This window comes from Tachypleus tridentatus, chromosome 2 (assembly GCF_004210375.1).
Source record: "Tachypleus tridentatus isolate NWPU-2018 chromosome 2, ASM421037v1, whole genome shotgun sequence".
In the NCBI taxonomy this organism is placed as follows: Eukaryota; Metazoa; Arthropoda; class Merostomata; order Xiphosura; family Limulidae; genus Tachypleus; species Tachypleus tridentatus.
The window spans coordinates 22,506,240-22,529,318 of NC_134826.1; the positions used below are offsets into that span (position 1 = coordinate 22,506,240).

Genomic DNA, 23,079 nt, shown 5'->3' on the forward strand with positions numbered 1-23,079 from the left:
CTCTGTAAGACCTTTGAGAGGATGGTTAATGCTCATCTTGTTTGGTTCATTGAATCAAACAACCTCCTCTCGCCCACCCAGTGTGGGTTCTGATGATAGCACTCCTCCACGGACCACCTAATTCGACTTGAAACATCAATCAGAGAAGCCTTTCTCAAACTACAACATCTTGTATCAATATTCTTTGACATTTAGAAGACTTATGACACAACATGGAGATATGGCATTTTGCGAGACCTCCATATATATAGGTTACGTAGCCATTTACCCATGTTTATTAAAAAAAATTTTTAATGAACAGGAGATTCCAAGTTTGTGTGGTTTTGACAATTTCCCGTTCTTTTCTACAGAAACTTGGGGTCCCTCAGGTCTGTATTTTGAGTATCACACTTTTCAGTATAAAGATTAATGCCATCACTGAACAACTCCCACTCACTGTTGCAAACAGGCTCTATGTTGACAACTTTCACATCTCGTGTCAGTCATCGAACATAAGATATATTGAGAGGCAACTACAAACTGCCCTAGATCGTGTACTGAAGTGGACCACGGTGAACGACTTTAATTTCTCATTCTCTAAAAACCGTTTGCATGCACTTTTGCCACTAACGGGGTATTCACCCTGATCCTGAACTCTGTATCTGTGAAGTTTCAATCGAAACTTGACTAATGATCAGTGGTCTATGGCTCTGCCATACCCTCAGTCTTAAAGATTCTGGACCCCATTCATTATCAAGGACTTCGACTCTACACTGAGGCTTTCCGCAACTCCCCAGTTCAGTTTATACGTAGAATCTCGTGAATCTTCTCTGCACCTTCGCTGTTTATAACTGCCTTTACTATATTCTTTGAAACTTCGTTCCTTACCAAAACATTCCACCTGAGGATGTGTTTTTCTTCCTTGGTGGGCCATACTTTTTCAGAATAAATAATCTGCCTTTGCGTCCAGGTGCAATTGGATGAATTGGGTCTGTCCTTGGATAACATTGCAGAATCCACAGGTCAGCCCATCCCACCATGGCTTATTACAGTCCCCAAATGTGACCTTTCTTTAAGTCATCTGAGAAAGGCAGATACTCCCGATTGGAAGTACTGTCTTTTATTTACTGAACATCTTTCGAACAATTTTCCATTCCAATTTATACAGATGGTTCCAAATCAGGTGACTCTGTGGGCTCTGCCATGGTTTGTTGCAGTTTGGTGGTTGCCTGCAAAATCCCCTCTACAGCTTCTGTATTCACTACTACTGAACTGTATGCCATTTCTCTTGCCCTGGATCATATTGAGGCCAAGCAGTACTCCAATTGCACTATTGATAGTTAGAACTGACTTGCTTAGTTCTCTACTGGCCCTGGAATTGCTTCATGTTGGTTCACACCCTGTTCTTGCTGATATTCAAAACCAACTGGCCCATTTCTCATTATCATCTACTTCTATCCAGGTTTTCTGGATACCAGGCCACGTTGGTATTCGCAGTAACGAGCTTGAAGATACGGCAACTAAATCTATCTGCTTTGGCACTATCACCACTGCGTCTATTCAATACATGGACTATGGTCCTGTATTCAAGGCTCGGCTCCATGTCAGTTGGTAGTCAACTTGGAGTGAGCAACGCGACAACAAGCTTTTCCAAATAAAATCCTGTATTGGACTTTGGCCATCTAGTTTCCGTAAGGTTCAAAAGGAGGAAATTGTTCTAACTAGACTAAGCATTGGTCACAGTTTTTTAATTCATCGTTTTCTTCTATCTGGAACTGTTGCACCAGTGTGTAGTTTGTGTAACACTCAAATCACTGTAAGCCACATTTTACTTTCTTGCTATCGTTACAACTCTCAACGACGGCACTATTTTAACCATGTTCTGTCACAAAGTTTGTCCATAACATTAGAAAGTGTTATTGGTGATGGTGACACTGTTTTCCTTGATAAAGTTTTTAGTTTTTTAATGGCCATTAATCTTTTTAATGTCATTTAAGTGTTTAATATTTATTCATTACACCTTTTTAATTGTGGTTCCCTTTTAATTAAGAGTCTCATTCTCTGTAGTTCGATTTGAAATTGGAAATGGCCATGACATTAAATAACTCAACACCAGGACTGGAAAGGCCAACTTCAGTTGACTAACGCTACTGTTTGAACTACTCGTTAGTCGTCCTGGCGAGTTATTATTACAATTTTGCTGCATGTTTTTTAACACTTTTATTACTTTACTTTTTGTTACTGGCCATAATGACGCATAACCCAGAACCAGGACTGGAAAAGCGAACTTCAGGTGTCTTTGTACTTACCTGTTAGTCTTCCTGGTGAGTTATGATCATTACCATTATGCTACAGAAAGTCCTTTACAACTTCTCTTATTCTGCTTTCTGTCTTAACATTGTAGACTAGGTGTCAACATTGGTTTTATGCTTTTTCTGTTTTTCAATGATATTTTGTTTTACCTTCATTTCCTTTTATGACTTTTACTACATTTACTTTATTTTTATCTTTTTATTGGATGTTTGGCACAGATAGCTTAGCTGCTTTGTGTCATAAAACACTAAATCAACCAACCAACCAACCAGTTCATTGTAAAGTTGTATCATATGTTCTGCTGTCACATTATTGTATAGTTGCAAATGCTTTTGTATGGTCTTTAAATAGACTGAAGCACGTGCTGAAATGACAAGACATTTTTGTGTAAAGTTTCAAGCACTGTTGTATGGTCTAAGACTGCTTGATACACATGTTAAAAATATAACCTGTTAGTGGTATTTGTAGATGTTTTAATAATGAATTTTTATCTTTACCATCAGAATGCTGCAAAAAATGCTGCATCCATGGCTACCCAGAATATAGCTGCAGCCCAGAGAGCATCGTCACACAATCAGAACTGGGCAACCCAAGAGCAACTTATTGAAAGCTGCAAAGTAAAGTTTTTAATCTTCACATTAATAAGAAATATTTTTAATTGTATTTAAATCAAAATGTGTTAATTTTTAAATTTTCAGGTTCACTAAATAAACATTGTTTTTTTTCTATTATCTCATAAGAAAATCGATTAATTTTGTTACCAGTGTACAATTGGTGTAACAAATAATAATGGGTGTGTGATAATACAAGTAAAGAGACGTAAAATTGGTTTCTTTATTTATTAATAAGATGATATTGTGGGTGGGAATGTGTTACTGTAATGCATTTTCTTTCCAAGTTCACTTCCAAGGCAAAGATGATATAAGCCTAAAGAAATAAAGTTGGTAGTTGTTTATTTAAGCTTAACTAGAATATGATGCACAGATTTATAGCTGCCAGAATGTAAAATAATAATTCATTTCTGGGATACTTGGTAAAATCTCTGGGATTCATAAATTACCATGAATTTCTTGGTAGTTTATATCTTCACTGTGTATGCTTCATGATAATTTTTTTTATAACTGTTAGCTTTTATGGAAATGTAATCTAACTAGTTTAGAATGAGTTAAAAACACGATTATTATTATTATTAGAAAGTTGCTGAAACAATTCCAGCTGTAGTGCAGGGAGTCAAGGGAACCATGAAAGAACCAGATAATGCCAACAACCAGCTGTTTTTGATTAATGCATCTGAACAAATGATTCAGGTTAGTTTGTTACAGAATGGGTGAACAGATTTCCTTTTTTTAAATTTCTTTTGTAATTGTGTTTTATAACAGAGTCATCTACATCCTTGTATGTTATTTCAGCTCTACTTATTTCTAAATGTGGTTTGAATTTTATTTTCATAGCCATGTGTTGGTATGATTTCGGCATCAAAAGCCGCTCTTCCAACAATTGCTGACCCGTCCTCAGTCACACAGCTGAATAATACTTCTAGGGACATGGCCACAGCTCTATCAGAACTTCGTAGTGCTTTATCAAAGGTAACAGTTTACATTTGGTTTTGTGTGTAAATATAGAAAAACTTTTATTCCACAAATGAAATAAAATTCAGCTGTTATGATTACATATACAAGTAGTGCGAGACCTGTTTATTTCTTGGAGTTATTTATGAAAGATTTTGATCCAGATCATCATAAATAACATGTACTCTTCATATCGTTCATAGGTTGTTCTCGTAACATTTATTTATAACATTCTGCATATGTTTAAGTCTTGATTTGATTTTAATATAAAAGGTAATTCTTTTTTTTTTTTACAGTTTTGGTTCAAAATAGTTTTGTTCTGAAACAAAAGTATCAAAACCTTGGGTGTTATTAAATCTCACAGTCTGTCTAATTTGAGAATTAAATGTTGGTGCTGTCTTTATTATATGACATTTAAATTATTTTAACTATGTGATTGCTCTCTGTAATGACGTGCGTTTTTTTTGTTTTTTTTTAGGCTCAAGAAGCTTGTGGAACCCTTGAACTTGACAGTGCTCTTGACCTTATCAATAGCTTGAATGATGAGTTGGAAGCTTTCAAAAGAGCTGTAAAAGAATTTGATTTGAAGCCATTGCCTGGTGAAACTGTAAGTTACTAATATGGACACTTTTACTTTCAAACTATTTTCATCTTTTTTCTTTCTTTCTTCTTCCATATCTTAGTAAGAGCAGACAAAGTTGCATATTCATAAAATATTTTTAGATTCACTTTAAGATTTTCTAAATTTTTAAATTACAGCTTATTTTTGCTGAAATAGTGAACAGTAAAAGAAATGATCCTTTATTCTAAAAAAACAAAATATTAAGCAGAATGTATTAAAAAGAAGACTTATCAAAATGAAAGATTGTTGTTGACTGGTGCAATAGAAAATAGTGTTTTGTCATAAATTCTAATACTTAACAGCATTTATGCAAAAAATAATAATTCTGTGAAAGCTTGTGTGGTGTGCTTGTATTTATTTTTACAAATGTTGTAGGTTTATTTTTGAATCTAACTACAATTTTGATGGAGATATTATTTGCTAGTCTAAAAGAAACCAAAGATAAAGAAACGTTTAAAAACTTCTTTTTTGTTAATAGAATGAATCCTCAACACTTCAGCTAGGAAGCACTTCCAAAACAGTTGGATCCTCAATGGCTCAACTTCTTACAGCAGCTTCTCAGGTATGCCCATACTTCATCAAAACAAACATAACTTGTACAGTTTTATAGTACACGCATGCCAGTAGCACAGTGGTATGTTGCACCATTAAAAAAAAAAAGAAACTGTTTTGATACCTGTGGTGGACAGAACACAGATAGTGTATTGTGTAACTTTGTGCTTTATTCCAAACAAACACTTTATTCTCTGTTGTTCCACTTTTCCAAAGTAGTTGTTTATGATTTTTTTCTCTTCAACAAGTAAGAGAGCATACAGTCAATGGAACACCATTTGTATTCTAAAGACAGCTGGTATGAGTATTAAACCTGTAATTAAAGTTAAGTACAGGCTATATTTTTACTTCATGAGTTTATAGTCATCATAGGTAAAACCATTCGTTCCCTCAAAGTCATCCTTGCTTATACCAACTAATGTTAAAAATAACTTGAATCATCCTAAATGTTTGCAACTCCTAAAACTTTTGTAACAAATATTAGCCTCCATTATTAGCAATGAGAACTTATTTCATAAGTCAGTCATAATGTTAAAAATTAAAACTGTCTTAAAAAGATGCTAGTTTGTCTTTTTCTTCTCTTAAAACGAGTTCTCTCATCCTATTGTTTCCCACATATAATACAAAGATTCTCCTGAGTAGTCTTGTGAAATTCAGTATTAAAGGTCACCTCTCTACTCTTCTTTTCTCAGCAAAAACTGAGAGATCTTAACCCATCCCTACGAGACAACCCATCTATTCCCAGAATCATCTTAGTGGCACTCTTCTGAACCCTTTCTGATAAATCCAGTATTCGTTTTTTAGATGAAGAGACCAAAATTATACACAGTATTTCACATGTAAGATAACTAGTGATTTGTGTAGAAAAATAATCTAGCACTTCCTTTGTAATCAGTATGTTTTTAATTATGCTCTAAAATTCAGTAAGATTTTAGTTAAAGCAACAAAGCAATAACTTTTAGTGACTTATTCATTACTATACCAAGATCACTTACTTTGATTACACAAGTGAATTAGTTATATCAACTCAAATTCATTAACCTACACTAAATATAATTAAAAGATTTTTGCCAAATATTTGTCCAACTTGCAAAGTCATTTTGTGGTACTCAACTTCTTCAATATAGGTAGATGTAGACAACAGTTTAATATCATCTGATACTGTACTTATGTCAACATCATTAATGTAAATAAAAAAAAAAACAAAGGGCCAAACACTGGCTATTGAAACATTCCATAACTATCAAGAATCCAGTTTGACTGGTTTCCATTAGTAGTAACTATTTGCTTTCCCTTGTTCAACCATCCTACGATTCAACTAACTAATGCACAACCTTACTGTGATATTTTTAACTGATCTTCCCATGTGGTGCTGTATCAAAAGCTTTTTGAAAATCTAAGTCCATATATACCCTTTCCATCATCTAGATAACAAGTAACATCCTCTAGAAAAATACCGATTAGAAAGACAAGATTTCCCTTCAGTGAATTTTGTGTTGGTCTTCTTTCATGGTATCACATTTCAGTAGCAGATTTTGCAAATCTGCTTTAATCTGATTCTCAAAAATTGGTTCTACTGCAACAATGGTAATAACTAGCCTATAATTTTCAGAATAATTCATATTGCTGCATATCAAATAAGAGTTACGTTAACGAACTTTCAGTCCTCTGGTTCCTGTCCACTGTTTTATTGGCCTAACAAAAATGAAAGAGAGGATTGTGTATATATGATCTTTGACCTTTTAAAACATTGTTAGTCCTGGTACTTTATTTATCGTTTACTGTTTCTACTTACCACCAGATTTAAAGCTATTTTTAACCCTTTAACTACAGCCATCTTTTTCTGTGCAAATCACAAGGTTTAACTTTTAGTTAAACTGCTTCCTCATCATGGAATATACATATACTTGGAATACAAACATAGAAAAGACATAAAATTTGGAAAGTTTTTAGTTCTTAATTTTATAAAGCAATATTAAAAAATAATTCTGAATTTCCCCTACTATGAGAATTGTGACACTTGATCTCTGATTATCCCTCTTTTCAAACTTGTCAACCATCACTACAAGAAGTTTGAAATTTAATGCAAATTACTCATTGTGATGTTATCATCACTCGAGCAAAATAATTTTTCAACGTTATTTGGTTTAGAGCCATCAAATTGGAAATCGGACTCCAATTACCACACCCACCTGTTGCATCCTTTCTTTCACAAATTACCATTTACTGACATCTTAATACCTTATTATTTGTAACCACTAGAAGGCCAAGATTTTAATTTATCAAATAACGTATTTTACATTGTTTTCTCCTTGGAGAATTGTCCACTTCTAGTTCCAACTTTATTCCCATGGGAAACCCAATAACAAGCTTGGTTGAATTTTTAATGTCTCTTGTTATATAATTACCCATCCAGAAAAGCTGTAATAGTTATTATACATTGTCTTTTTTTATGTGATGTTATTCTGTGTTCTCTTTGGTGCAATATTTAATGAAATAAAAATTACTTAGTAGTACCATTATCAAAAACAGATTGGTTGTCAGAAGCAAAAAGACCCAAATAAGTATTTTTTTTTTTTCATGTGTATTTTTATTTATTATAAAAACAACTACAATGTGAAAGTTAGATTAGGTAAACTAAAGAATAATAATAATAATAAATAAAATGTGTTACAACATGTACTGGTTAGTAACCTGTGCATTATGTAATTTGATAATATTTCATGAGCTTCATGTTCACCAGTTGATTTACAGATTTTATGGCAGGAATATTTATTTAAACACAGTTCAAAAGGCAATAAAACAATAATATTTAAAGTTTAAACAGGAAAGATACTTTTATGAGTTTAATTAAAGCTTTAGGGTAAATAAATGTAGTTTCATGTTACAATGTAAAGGCATTCTAGAAAGAAAAGGAGATAATTTAAATTTGTTTTATTGTGGTTACAAGAAGCTGACCAACCTCGTGTTGAGTTAGGGTAAAGAAAGTAAAGTTTTACCAATAAGTCTTAAGTTTATTTAGGAGATTTTGAGAATTATGTATGTGAAATTTAAGATTTTTCAGATAAAAGTAATTTTAATCTGAACAGAAACAGAACTTTGCACTTGGAGCAGTCACTAATTTCACTCTATACATTTCTGGAGAAACATTTAGTGATGATAAAGAATCGATTTTTAATGAATTGTCTGTGGATGAAACTCACCACTTAAAAAAAAAAAAATGAAATTTCGTGAAGACTCGTACAACAGAAATTATAATATAAAAACTGAAAGCCAATTTTGGGTAAGTTGTTTGGTCAGATCAACTGAGTCTCTAGCGAGAGAGTTAAACTAATGTGTTAAGTGTAAAGAAAGCAGTTTTGGAAATTGAATTGTTTGAATTTATGAACTTACAATAAAAATGTAGTCGCACTCTTGTACTATATTAGTCATCAGTTATGTTCTGTTTTTTAGGGTAATGAGAACTACACAGGAATTGCAGCAAGAGATACTGCAAATGCTCTGAAAGTTCTTACTGGAGCTGTAAGAGGTGTAGCTGCCACAACCTCGGAGCAGGATATTCAGTTGAAGATCATTGACAGTGCTCAAGATGTTATGACTAAGTCTGCTCAGCTTATTGAAGAAGCTCGAAGATCTGTTCAGAATCCTGGGAACCCAGAAAATCCACAGAGATTGACACAGGTAAGTTTTAATTCAGATTTTCTCTCTTAAAGTGAAAGTATTGTTGCAGGATTTCATATTCCTTTTAACCTTGTTTTTTTGCATTTCATTTGTGTTCCAAATATTTGCCAAACTCGTTTCCTTATTAATTTGTAGGATTTTTTTTTTTGCAAGGTTTATATTTGCACAGAAAGTATCATGATCTGTGTTGGCGGTACAAGAATGAATCCCTAAGCCATACAGCCCTTGTTTACTATTCATTGTGTTTTTCCTAATTTGCAGATTGGTTTTGCACAATACACTGAGGTCAGTGTTGTCCTATTCTTTATAAAAACAAAGACTTCCACTTGTGCATTCTAAAGATCAAAGTAGATATGTGTAATTGATGCAATGTGAGGTCCCATTCATTCTTATATCCTTTAGAGGAACGTTTTGTTGACTTGGAGTTATGGCTGGAGCTTTAACTTGATGAAGCTGTAACTTATATTCACTTAATTTATATGAATATGACCTTTCTTTGTGGAAAGGTAATTCAGCATATTCTGATGGTATGTAAAGTTTTTGCATTCACCTTAGCAGTTTTCTGAACTTGCTGTTATTTAGTTTACCATTGTGGTCTGCAACCCTCCAAAATCCCTTCTAAAAACTTTTGCAACATGTTCAATACCTCCTCACGAATGTTGTACTATTGGTTGAAAGATAATTTTTGTGATTTTTTCCAAAAGACTAAATGGATATTCTTTGTCCATAGTGATGGTGTACTTCTGTTTGTTGTGTGTCATTTCAAATGCTACTGGTACATCTTTTCAATAGTTAGTCATTCATTCAGTTTGTGCTTTGAAAGAAATTTGTCAACACAATTTTTGTCACTTTTTTAGACCCGTATCCATGTGAATGATCTTGTTTACAGTTTTGGTGACAAACTATTTAAGTTTCTGTTGTGCAACTAGCAACCAGATTTGGTGTAGCCTTTTCTTTTCTGTTTTACTGATACAGTTCAACAATACAGGTTTCCCTTTCATTGAAATGTTACAGTTTTGTGCTATGAATGTTTCTGTAAATAGGGAAATTTCCTAGTGGAAACTCCTGTAGTATAACCATAGCACACAGTTCAGCTGTAGATTCCAGCTGTATTTGCATTTCACCACAGTTAAATTGAATTTCAACAAAAGATTCAAAACCTTTTATATGGTGTAGGTGTAAACTGTGCATGTAGGGTCTTTTAGTGAGTTATTTTCAAAATGTAAAGTTTTTTTGTTTTTTTTACATTGTACTAATTTGTATGGCATAAAATTGTGGCTAGTAATCAATATTTTAATAGTATCTGAATTTTAAGTCCTTGATTTTACAAGATGCAATATTTTTTTAAAATTGTGGATTTCCCCTAGTGTGAGAAATGTTACTTTTTTTTTTTTAGTTGTTTTGTAGGCATCCCCTCTTCTGTGTCATTCATCACCTTTTCAGTGGGTACAAAATTTATTGTATATTACTCACTATAAAATCATCATTGCTCAAAAAAATCAAAATTTTATATCCTTTAACCATCAAATATAATATAGAATATAGAACCATCAAATAGAAAATTAGACCCCTCTTGCCACACCCACCTGTCGGATCCTCGTTTTCAGGATTTGTTAATAGTTCTCTCTTACGTTTCGTTCTGTGTTATGTATAACCAACAGAAAGCCAACGTCTTCATCTGTCAAATCACTTATTATATTACATTGTTTTCTGAACCAAGAATTGACAGTTTCTCAGTTAGGGTTAAGTTTCATTGATAGTTGACACTAAAAAAAGGAAGACCCAGATAAGTACTTTATTTGTTGTTTTATTTTATGTTCATTTTAGTTATGTTTTATAATAATACAAATTAAGGAAATATAGATCAGGTGAAATAAAAAATAATATAAGAAAAACTATTTCATAAAGCTTGAATGCTAACAGCTTGGACTTGGAATATCTTGTGAATAACGTAATTCAGTAGCATAATGGAGTTCCACTTTTCACATGTGATTTACAACTTATAATAGCCTGGACAGTAGTAGTAGTTAGTTGTTCAAAGGGCAATAAAATATAAGTGTAAATATATTTGTACTGTTAAGAGTTTAAATTTATTTAGAATAAACAAATGAAGTTTAATTCCAGAAAGAAGCAAAATGTTAATCAATACTGATTTTGATTTTTTTGTTGTTGTGACAAGGTCAGTCAAATTGACCAACCCGATATAGAGTTGAGGTAGAGAAAATAACCTGAAATATAAAGGTTTACTTTAAACAAGTGTATGAAATGTGTGTAGGAAGTATGTAGAGAGTATGCAAGTGATATTTGAGAATTTGTGGACAATACTGTTTTAATCACATGAAAATCACCTTGTATTTTGACTCGTAACACATTTTCATGAAACAGGCTTGATGTATTTACAAACAAGTAAAACAAAAAGTTTGCAAATGTTGAAGATGATACACATACTGCTTTAAAAGTTATAGTATAAATACTTTCTGTGCAAACATGTTTATGAACTTGTGTGTTGTATACCAAACCCATCACAAAAGATTAAAGGGCTTTTCAAATATACTGTGATATTTGTAATGATGTAACGTTTCATTTTAAAGACAAGAAACGTCCATTACATGTCATTTGGTGAATGCATAATCTGAAGTATAGTAAAATAAGATTATCTAGGTGAAACTGCAAGTGGCAGAGCACAGCAGTATGTCTGCAAACTTACAACATTAAACTGGATTTCAATACTAATGATGGGCAGAGTATAGATAGCCAGTCATGTAGCTTTTTGTTTAATTACAGCCAACTATCTGCCTGTCTAGATGTATGTAGCTATAATTTAAGATTTTGTTAATGGGGTTAACTAATCTGCTTATAAAAATGTTTTTAGGTAGCCAAATCTGTGTCAGCAGCTTTAAACAACTGTGTAAACTGTCTGCCAGGGCAGAGAGACGTTGATGATGCAATTCGTGGCATTACGGAAGCTACTCAAGCTCTGAACGCTCAAGAGGTATAACTTCATATACAAGTTATAACAAACTTTTTCATACAAGTGAAGTATAGTTGTAGTGTTAATACTTATGGTGAATTATGATAAAAAAAATATAAACTATATCTGTGATTGCATTATCATTAAGTATAGAAGGTTTAAGCTCATTTAATATATATTTAATTTGTATAATGGGCCTTGAAATAATTTGTTAAGCTATTTTAGAAGTCTGTTTTTCAATGGAAATTTCTTTAGATTATTTGTTGTAATTATTCTTATTTTATAAATAACTTTAAAGGAGTTTTACAAAAACTAATATTGTATTTCTAGTAGTACAAAATAAGAAATGACTTGTGTATTTTTCTACAGTTTCCAAGCTCTAATCGATCATACAATGAACTTCAAAATAACTTAAACTCTGCTGCTGCCACTTTGAACATTGAAGTTGGAAATGTAATGGAATCTTCTAAAGGCTCACCAAGTCAGTTAGCTGTCTCTGCAAAAAAGTTTGGTAATGCTTTTGGTGATCTGCTGGACTGTGGTATGGAGATTATTGGGCAAACAAAAGTAAGTTGCATAATAAATCTGTTTAGTAAACTTTCCTTACATTTTTTAAAATTAATTGTGTTAAAGTATAATATAAATGTGATTATAAGTAAAGGTGCTGTTTGCTTAGCTACCTGCAGGTGGGACGTGCAATCATGATATAATAAAGTTGTACCAGCAACAGGGCATAACGTGCCTGGGTATGGGTGTTTGACTTTCCATCTCTAGATCGTGGGTTTGAATCCACATCACCAAACATCCTTGCACTTTCAGCTGTGGGGGTGTTAATATGTGATGGTCAATCTTACTATTTATAGGTTAAAGGATATAGTGGTAGGTAGTGTTGACCAGCTGCCTTCCTCTGGCCTATCATTGCTATGTTAGAGATGGACAGCATAGCCTTGAATAGATTTGTGCAGAATTCAAAATAAACAAACATTTTTTTGTCAAAAACAATATTATTAGTAAAATAATATTTTCCAAACAGTTACAAACTGAAATAACTGACAGATTCTAATATGGTTTTGTAGAGATCAGAGTTTCTGGAACCAAAATATTTTGTTGCAGGTTTTTGAAACTATTATTTTTGTTGAAGGAATTTTTTTTTTCCCTGGTATTTTTGTAAATTTCTTATGATACATGATTTCACAATGTAATTGTACCATAACATTGGTAGTTTTTTTTCAAAATTAAACTAATTATGTTTGCTTATGTATGCAGTGCCTAATAATTTCATATGGTACATTTTGATGACATAATTATGTGACACTGCTTTCTAGGATACTGAAGTTCGAGGGCAGATGGTGGTAAGCCTTAAGAACGTTTCTATGGTGTCAAGCAAGCTACTTGTAGCAGCTAAATCTGTTGCTGCAGATCCAAGTGCTCCTAATGCAAAAAATCAATTAGCTCTTGCTGCAAGGTAAATCTTCTTCTATATTTCATCATTAATTTTATTTTTTATATTGTAGAGTGAATGGCTGTTGTAGGGACACTTTTATTATATTTTGTCTTTTATATGTTGTTGTAATTAGTTATTTTAAATTAAATTAATGAAACTCATCTTTTGTATTCAGTTGTTGGAGCCAGTCTTATAAATTATTTTTAGAATTTTTATCTTGTATTATGTTTTTTAACAATATGTTGTAGTTTATACAAAATTATTTTGGTAATTTCTACTGTTTAATAAGCTCTAGTTATATTCTTATTGCTTTAAACTGTTGTAGATAATTTTATAAAGTTATGTTATGTTGTTCTTAATGTAGAGCTGTGACAGAAAGCATCAACCATTTGATAAATGTCTGTACATCTGCAGCACCAGGTCAGAAGGAATGTGATAGTGCCATCAGGAATATTCAGGTGAAGAGTTGATTTAGTATTAATATACAATGTCTTTTTTTTTTTTTACACCAAATAAAAGAATTAGTCCCAAATATGACTTTGATTTTAATTTTGTCCAAAAAAAAAAAAGTACATTAATTTGTTTTTTGGTCCAAAGTTTTCTTTTTTTCTGACTAAAATGCATGTTTATATAATCTACAAAGATGAGTTGGTTTTAAAGCAATATTTGAAGCTTTGTGATTACTAAAAAGTGTCAGACTAATTACTATTGTATTTTTTATTCAGTTTACCAAGTTACTAAATTGTTGTTATACTAGTAAACCGTAGTTTATTGTTCATAGGTTGAAAATGAGAAATGTGTAAAAGTAACATTCTTGTGTATCTTCTAATTGCTGCCCAAGAGGCCTTTCATACAGTACCATAACTAGTCTGTCAGGCTGCACATGGAGAAACAAAATGTTCTCTGAAATGTTACTTGTGTATGCAGTATAATAAAGTAATGATTTAAACAACAAAAACATTCCTCCTACAAAAGAAAGTTTACAATTTACATGGTATCTGATCTGTAACTCTAGGTTACTATAACTCTAGCTTAGTGTTTTGAAATATAAAAGTACACTGTCAAGTTAAATCTGTAAGATGTTAAGTTGTTGTACATGTTTTTATTAATCTAAATTGCTTGATCAACAGATGATGAGGCCACTTTTAGAAAAGCCTTCTGAAGCTGTCAGTGATTTCTCGTACTTTGAATGTTTGGATAATGTTATGGATAAATCAAAGGTAATTATTTAGTAGTGTTCATACCTTGTATTTCAGTAATGTTACCACTAAATAAAGTTTTAGTTGGAACAAAAAGTCAACAAATACCTTGTAAAGTCATCTAAAATGAGTCATCTAGTGGTGAAAACATTAGATAAAAAAAATGACATAAATATTTGAATTATAGAGAAGTAAGATTTTTTGGTATAATTATTATATGTTGGAGGTTTTTAGAAGCAGTTTTGTTGTGTTCATATGTGCATTCAGTTTAAAGCTTGTCACGTATTGTGTACAAGGTAAGACGTAGGAAGTTACAGTTTGACAGTAGTTTGTTCTTTATTAGCTTACTAATATTAGGCTTAACAGATTTAGTAAACATAACACAAGAACATTTTAAGTATCTAGAATTGTGTATCGTTCACAGTTAACTATATTGAAACTTATTCAGTACTAATAGAATGAAGAACTTATTTATTGTCAACGTATTTAAATTTTTCATAGAATGTTTTTCAAGTAGCATTATCTATTACTTGAGTTTAGATCTCTCAAAATGCAATAAAACAATGATCTTAATTTAAAGCATGTGAAAACATTCCACAAGTATATCATTCTTAATTTGTTTCTGATGTTTAGAACCTTGGTGAAGGGATGACTGGAATAGCAAATCATGCTAAGAAGAGTGAACATGAGAAATTTGGTGAAGCTGTCAAAGACGTTTCTGAGTCAATATGTGGTTTGATTGAAAATGCTGCTCAGGTAAAAATGTTTTTCTCTGAATGGGATGCCTGAAAAGTCTGGAACTTCAACGAATCTTGCATAATGTTATTCTCCACATGCTGTCTTTTTTAATTCAAAATAAATTTGGATTAACTCAACCTTCATATTTTTTTGACAGCACCATAATGATTTTTATAAACCTTACAATTAATCTGAATGTGGTAGTAGTTCCTAAGAGAAGAAGTTAGTTTTTTAATTAAGTGTATACAATTTAGCTTTTGAATTCTCCTTTGTTTCAAGTGATTTAATATTCTGTATTAAGGTTTATGAGAACACTCAAAGGTTCCTTAAGTTATAACGACTATAATATTTCCAGGCAGCGTACCTTGTTGGTGTGTCAGATCCCTCAAGTGTGGCTGGGAAACCAGGACTTGTGGACCTTGCACAGTTTGCACGAGCTAGCCAAGCCATACAAATGGCCTGTCAACAATTAACAAACCAAACTAGCAACCAGCAACAGGTGTGTTTTTATATTTGTTATTTTTTGAATATGCTTTAAGACTTACTCAATTTTGTGTGGCTTTATGAGAGTTTGTGTTCCTTTACAATAGAATTAAAAGAGTTGTATTTCTAAATAGGCATAGATTAACTTATAACGGTATAACATTGGCTTAAATAAAGTGTTTATGCCTGAGTAATAAACTGTTTTTTATTGCTATTAGGAGTGTATTTTTTTTAGTTATTCTAATTATAGGACTGTGTGGTTAATACTAACTGTATTGAATTAAAAGTTCAATTCATGTGTTAAAGGCACATAGGTCAGGTTCTTAAGTTCTGTTTCCTGTAGCACAAGCAGTTGATATTAATTTCACATTTACTTCTAAATGGGATGCCAATCTATTAAAGGTTAACTCCCAGCCATTTCCTAGTATCTGTTTTGCAGCTGGGTAGACTAAAGCACACATTAAGTAAAGTGTTGTTCAAAGACCCAACAACTAGGTACAGGTGAACTTTGCATCTGTAACCTTGTGATTTTTAGTTCATAGCACTGTACATTAGGTGGCAGCATCATCTGTGTATGCTAACTGTCTACATGCTAAATAGCTCGATTATTATATTATGTAAATTTGATGATGAAACTTTTTGTTTTTCAGGTTCTTTCGGCAGCTACAATTATAGCTAAACATACTTCATCACTGTGTAATTCTTGTCGAATTGCATCTTCTAAGACTGCAAATCCTGTTGCTAAACGACATTTTGTACAATCGGCCAAAGAAGTGGCAAATGCAACTGCTAACTTGGTCAAAGAGATTAAGGTACACTTTTGTGTTAATAATGGATACAATAAGTAAACTTCTTGTTTTCATTTAGTCTTCAGCTGAAGAGAAAAATTTTACCTTGAATGAACCAATATGTGAAAACTGTGCATTTTAGTTTTGTGAGACTTCTTTTCATTCTCTGACACTACTTTGTTGTAGACTTTATTGTCTTGGCCATCTGTGACCAGTAGTTAACATGCTACACTGTAAATTCAGTGTTCCATGACTTTTCATAAAAGGTACATAATAGGAGTTATGACCAAATTTTACTATTCTATTATAGTGTCCAAATAATTAGTGGTAGGTGCTGTTGGCTGTCTGCTTTTCCTCTCTCGTGTGAATATGAACAAGTATCTGAAACAAATCATTATATAAGTGTTCATTTTTTATATTGAGCATCATACCATGATCTACTATGTGGAAGCAAATATACAAGTTTCTTTCAGATTTGTGTATGTGTTCCATCAGATTTTCTCACATCTTTCACAATTCTGTCTTGTATTTATTGTATAAAAGGAAAAGGACAGTACAGTTTGTCAGAAACGAAAATATCATGAATTTTGTATGTCAGTTAAGAATTAAGAGGTTCTATAAATATACATTAGAATAAAAGTGGCTGAATAAATACAGGAAAAACTTAATTTTTACCATATTTATATTAAAAACTGAATTTTGGTACAAATATTTAAACTAAAACTTGCTTTAAAAAGTAGATCAGTTTCTAATAGGCTAATTGAAATATGTGGACAAAACAAAATAAGATGACTTTTCTTTGAATTGTATTATTGCACTGCTTATCATATAACATGAAGTTTCATAAACAAAATACACTGAATAAAAACTAGAAGTGTGAAAGATAAGTCATCCATTTGTACAGTTAGTTATAACCTTCATATTTATTATAAACAAAATGTGAATTATTTACAGTTACAGTTATAACCTTCATATTTATTATAAACAAAATGTGAATTATTTACAGTTACAGTTATAACCTTCATATTTATTATAAACAAAATGTGAATTATTTACAGTTACAGTTATAACCTTCATATTTATTATAAACAAAATGTGAATTATTTACAGTTACAGTTATAACCTTCATATTTATTATAAACAAAATGTGAATTATTTACAGTTACAGTTATAACCTTCATATTTATTATAAACAAAATGTGAATTATTTACAGTTACAGTTATAACCTTCATATTTATTATAAACAAAATGTGAATTATTTACAGTTACAGTTATAACCTTCATATTTATTATAAACAAAATGTGAATTATTTACAGTTACAGTTATAACCTTCATATTTATTATAAACAAAATGTGAATTATTTACAGTTACAGTTATAACCTTCATATTTATTATAAACAAAATGTGAATTATTTACAGTTACAGTTATAACCTTCATATTTATTATAAACAAAATGTGAATTATTTACAGTTACAGTTATAACCTTCATATTTATTATAAACAAAATGTGAATTATTTACAGTTACAGTTATAACCTTCATATTTATTATAAACAAAATGTGAATTATTTACAGTTACAGTTATAACCTTCATATTTATTATAAACAAAATGTGAATTATTTACAGTTACAGTTATAACCTTCATATTTATTATAAACAAAATGTGAATTATTTACAGTTACAGTTATAACCTTCATATTTATTATAAACAAAATGTGAATTATTTACAGTTACAGTTATAACCTTCATATTTATTATAAACAAAATGTGAATTATTTACAGTTACAGTTATAACCTTCATATTTATTATAAACAAAATGTGAATTATTTACAGTTACAGTTATAACCTTCATATTTATTATAAACAAAATGTGAATTATTTACAGTTACAGTTATAACCTTCATATTTATTATAAACAAAATGTGAATTATTTACAGTTACAGTTATAACCTTCATATTTATTATAAACAAAATGTGAATTATTTACAGTTACAGTTATAACCTTCATATTTATTATAAACAAAATGTGAATTATTTACAGTTACAGTTATAACCTTCATATTTATTATAAACAAAATGTGAATTATTTACAGTTACAGTTATAACCTTCATATTTATTATAAACAAAATGTGAATTATTTACAGTTACAGTTATAACCTTCATATTTATTATAAACAAAATGTGAATTATTTACAGTTACAGTTATAATCTTCATATTTATTATAAACAAAATGTGAATTATTTACAGTTACAGTTATAATCTTCATATTTATTATAAACAAAATGTGAATTATTTACAGTTACAGTTATAATCTTCATATTTATTATAAACAAAATGTGAATTATTTACAGTTACAGTTATAATCTTCATATTTATTATAAACAAAATGTGAATTATTTACAGTTACAGTTATAATCTTCATATTTATTATAAACAAAATGTGAATTATTTACAGTTACAGTTATAACCTTCATATTTATTATAAACAAAATGTGAATTATTTTTCATTACCAAAATTAATAGTAATTATGAGCATTTATATTAAGAAATCAATTTAGCATTTTAAATTCTACTTATTGTTTTTGTTTTCAGAATAGAAGCTGAAATGAACATAAGTGGTGTTTTTTTAAACCCATTATTTCAAATTACATAATGCAGTCTTGTCTTTGATTACCTTTAATTTATTTCTCTGAGTTTTACATAAAACTTGTACAGAACCTTCCAAACTTATTGAAAATTTATTTATCTAGTTTTATTAAATATTTAACCTTCTAGAGATAATGAGAACTCTGAAATATTGTGTAATATATTCAAAAATAGATCTATACAAATTAATTGAGTACAGTAAATTGTATCTTTTCCTTAATTGCTAGACTATAATATCTATATTTTGAAAGTTAAGTGAAATGTAAGAAACATATTTTGTAAATTATAGATATAACAGCTGATATTGTACTTAACAACAGCTGTCACACATGCAAAATGTACATGTATGAAAAGTATTTCTTATGCAGTAACATTTAAAAAAAAAAAAAACCAATACAAAATTAGGTGACAATTTCATAAGTTTCTTTTAATATAAAGACCAAACTTTCATACTGTTTTAACATCCACATTCATTAATAAAATGTCTTTGGTTAAATTTGTCGTAGACAAGTAACAAAATACATGTACTTCATAATAAATCAGTTTTTTCTCTTCTGTAAAGAAAATATTTTACAAAAGTTATTTGCTATATTAACCACCAGATTTTGTTATTTTTGTTTACATATTTTAAAAGATTATAAGGTAACTGTTCAATTTTTTTGTTGAATCATTCAAGATTTTATAACATTCAAATAACCTTCTTCAGGCTATGAGTAAACATTTATATTTGTTTTTAATAATGTAAGATCTTACCAATTACTAAGGAACTTTTCTGTTTTCCAGGCACTTGACCAAGACCCAAGTGAAGCAAACCGCCAAAACTGTTCAGCTGCTACAAAACCACTAATTGAAGCTGTTGAGAGCCTCACCACTTTTGCCAACTCTCCAGAATTTGCAAGTGTACCAGCAAAGATTAGTCCAAAGGTAAACAGAACTGTCTCATGCCTCTGTAATAGTAACTTGTTAATTAGATAAATGAAGAGGTTGAGAGATATGCCTTTCCTAGCAAATTTTTAATGATTTGTAAGAGACACATTGTCAGCTAAGCTATTTGAAAGGGTTAATAACAGAAGCTGCATATTAATTAAAGGCCAAGTTCTTTTGTTGTTGTTGTATTATACATAGAAATCCATCATTGTCCCTGGGTTATTTCCGAGATCAGTACAAATTTGCTGAGAAAATAGGCTTATCCACAAACTTTGAATTATTAGCTTCAGTTCAGTGTCTTGTATGTGTACTTGCATTCTGCAAAACCCAGGACAGTTGTACAGTGCTAGTTACAAAAGGATGGGTTAGTCTATTTAGTTTTTTTTATGTAGCATTGTTATGTGTTTTTCTCATAGTTCTATTAAATTTTTAGTAAACCTTTAAAAACATCAATTCTGAACTGTTATTCTATACTGGAGACAGGCACCTGTTCTGACTTTAAAAGTGCATAATAACTGTTTGGGACAAAATGTCTTAGTGCTTTTTAAAGTACATGATCATATTCAGGACGTTGGCCATTGTGTAGTGTTTTTTTAGCTTCCTTCACTCATACATTCACAATCACACACAAATATATATGCATATTTTCATGTGTCTAATTGTAAGCAAGCTTGAAATCCACATTTAGCCACAATAACATATCAGCTGTGGTTATAGTGATGTGAATTAGTGTTAAAATGTTTGACTTTTGTTTTTCAAAATTAATTTTATTTTACTTTTTCAGAACTGGTATCATTTTGTTTGCGTGTCATTAGGTTTTAGTTAGTTACATTCAAGTTTAATTAAACTACTTTCTCGTCATGATATGTAAATAAACTTGGCTTAAAAATGTTGCTAATAATCCAAATTTCAACATTATATAAATTTTGAGTTATTAATCTTATAAAGAAATATTTTAAAACATCCTCAGTTTCCTCTACTGTGAGAATTGTAACATTCCCTCTCTTCTTTAATTTGTGTACCATCTCTCTATGAAATATAAAACTTAACTTAAATTTCCCCATTATAATGTCATCATCACTTTCAGCCTTATTTGGTCACAGAGCCATCAAGTAGAAAATCAAACCCCTTTTGTCACATTCTCAGGATTTGTCAATAGCCAAGGTTTTTGTCTATCAAATGATGTATTATATTACATTGTTTTCTGAAAGAATAATCGTCAATTTCACTCAAAGTACAAGCTCTGTTTCTGTTGGAAAAACAGTGACTAGTTTAGATGAATTTGTAACGACTCTTGTTGCATAATTTGAAAGCTAGAAAAACTTTAGTTATGGGATATTGTCTCTCTTTTATATATTATTCTGTGTTCTATGGTGCATTATTTAATTAAATAAAACGTTATTTAGTATAGTAACACCATTAGTGTAAACCAAAAGTAGGAGTAAGATGAAAGATATAATAATATACTGGGCTACATCTTGAACATAAAGTGTTCTAGAAAGTGTGTCATGGTTTTTATTACTTCTGATACAAAAGCATTAACATGAACTACAGGTTTCTTTCTATACTTTCAACATCTCAAGAAAACAAAAATTATTTGTGCATATACCTTAATTACTAGAAATGCTTTGAGCTGTAATTTGGTAGAAAGTTCTCGGGTGTATTGCTTCTTATGAGACCGGTGTTTTTATTTTCAAATCTTTTTGCTACTTATGGAAAAGCCTAATCATTTTACTTGGCACTTTGTTACTTGTCAAATTTTAATCTTAACTTGAAAATTACTTTGCACATGGACAAATTAAAACAAATACTCAGTATATTAATGGATAATATTTATATCTTTTATTTCAGTTTTTGTGAAGTATTTCTAATAAATATTTTTTGTATGTCACTGATATATTGTTAACTGAAAAACTGTCAAATTATGTGAATATTGAAAGTCAGGAGTATTACATCTGTATAGGCTTTAAATGAGTAAAAAGAAGTTACATGTTCAGCCAAATTGACAGCCCATTTTGAAAGAGTTGAAGAAAAACCTCAATTTTTTATGTTCTGTACATTAAATTCTATAAAAAATAAATTTTAATTCAACATTCCTTTCATTTCTTCTTTTGGTGAACTACAGAAGTTTATGGCAATGATAAATAGTCATGATCAAATGAGCAGTTGATTAATACGTGTGCAAAGAGCTTACACCATGAAATCAACATTTTCTTAAAATTGGTGAACAATATATTCAACACTAAGATACATTACATTGAGATTAGCATATATCACTCAATTATTGACCTCTTATTGTCTGAACACTCAACAAAATGTAAATGCTTACTGAAATGTAGTTCAAGATTACCTCGTTTTGGTAACTGAGAATCAATGCAAAAGGTCGTGGAGTTACCTACAGTCCTGTTCACTTGAAGAAAAGAGTTTATCTCAAAACAGTGTATGATTCCATTCATTTTGTGTTCACAATGGTTAAATACTCGAGCACATATTTTAGAATTCATAGACATAAAAGTAGGCACAATAAGTGCTAACATAGTATCTTATGTTCTGATTGCCTTCTAGAAAGGAAGTTTTCTGTATTTATGGTCTAAATTGAAATAGCGTACTGCTGATAAACTAGTGCAGTTTCGTTAAGTAGGTGTTGCATTTTCATGTTTTATAAAGTACAATAGGGAACAATATACCACTAATTGACACAATTTAGTTGTGTAGTTAAAAATGCTTAAACTATTTTATTACGTGATTGAAATCCTACTGATTGTAGCTCAGGTTTTCAGACTTTTTGGATTCTGGCCATTTTCATTCCCTATTATAGCTTTAACTTTCAGTGATATTCAAAGCCTCTTTGCCTGTTAAATTTTAACTAATATCTGTATGTTCTATATTTTTATCAAATGATCAAGCTATTTACGTAACAAAGATTCACTTTTTATGGAGTAAAAGTGAAGATAAATTTGTTAAAATGTAGGCTTGTGCAGCTCAGGAGCCCATTACCTCGGCTGGTAAATCTATTATTGATGGATCGTGTAACATGATTCAAACAGCTAAATCCCTTGCTGTCAACCCTCAAGACCCTCCTGCATGGCAGACTTTAGCGAGTCACAGCAAGAATGTTTCAGATGCTATTAAGAAGTTGGTCACTTCCATCAAGTAAGTAA

General features: G+C 30.7%; 1 protein-coding gene across 3 annotated transcripts in view; it reads left to right on the forward strand.

The window, feature by feature from the left end:
• The window catches only part of LOC143239400 (talin-2-like), a 132,341-nt gene that overhangs the window by 64,253 nt on the left and 45,009 nt on the right, over nucleotides 1–23,079 (forward strand). For all 3 annotated transcript variants that reach the window (XM_076480417.1, XM_076480434.1, XM_076480427.1), the window contains exons 26-41: nucleotides 2,796–2,909; nucleotides 3,486–3,599; nucleotides 3,744–3,878; nucleotides 4,339–4,467; nucleotides 4,961–5,044; nucleotides 8,488–8,715; nucleotides 11,588–11,707; nucleotides 12,056–12,253; nucleotides 13,012–13,151; nucleotides 13,495–13,588; nucleotides 14,261–14,350; nucleotides 14,963–15,085; nucleotides 15,423–15,566; nucleotides 16,201–16,362; nucleotides 19,775–19,915; nucleotides 22,890–23,071. In XM_076480417.1, the coding sequence (XP_076336532.1) occupies nucleotides 2,796–2,909; nucleotides 3,486–3,599; nucleotides 3,744–3,878; nucleotides 4,339–4,467; nucleotides 4,961–5,044; nucleotides 8,488–8,715; nucleotides 11,588–11,707; nucleotides 12,056–12,253; nucleotides 13,012–13,151; nucleotides 13,495–13,588; nucleotides 14,261–14,350; nucleotides 14,963–15,085; nucleotides 15,423–15,566; nucleotides 16,201–16,362; nucleotides 19,775–19,915; nucleotides 22,890–23,071 (2,198 nt within the window). The remainder of the gene's footprint in view (nucleotides 1–2,795; nucleotides 2,910–3,485; nucleotides 3,600–3,743; nucleotides 3,879–4,338; nucleotides 4,468–4,960; nucleotides 5,045–8,487; nucleotides 8,716–11,587; nucleotides 11,708–12,055; nucleotides 12,254–13,011; nucleotides 13,152–13,494; nucleotides 13,589–14,260; nucleotides 14,351–14,962; nucleotides 15,086–15,422; nucleotides 15,567–16,200; nucleotides 16,363–19,774; nucleotides 19,916–22,889; nucleotides 23,072–23,079) is intronic.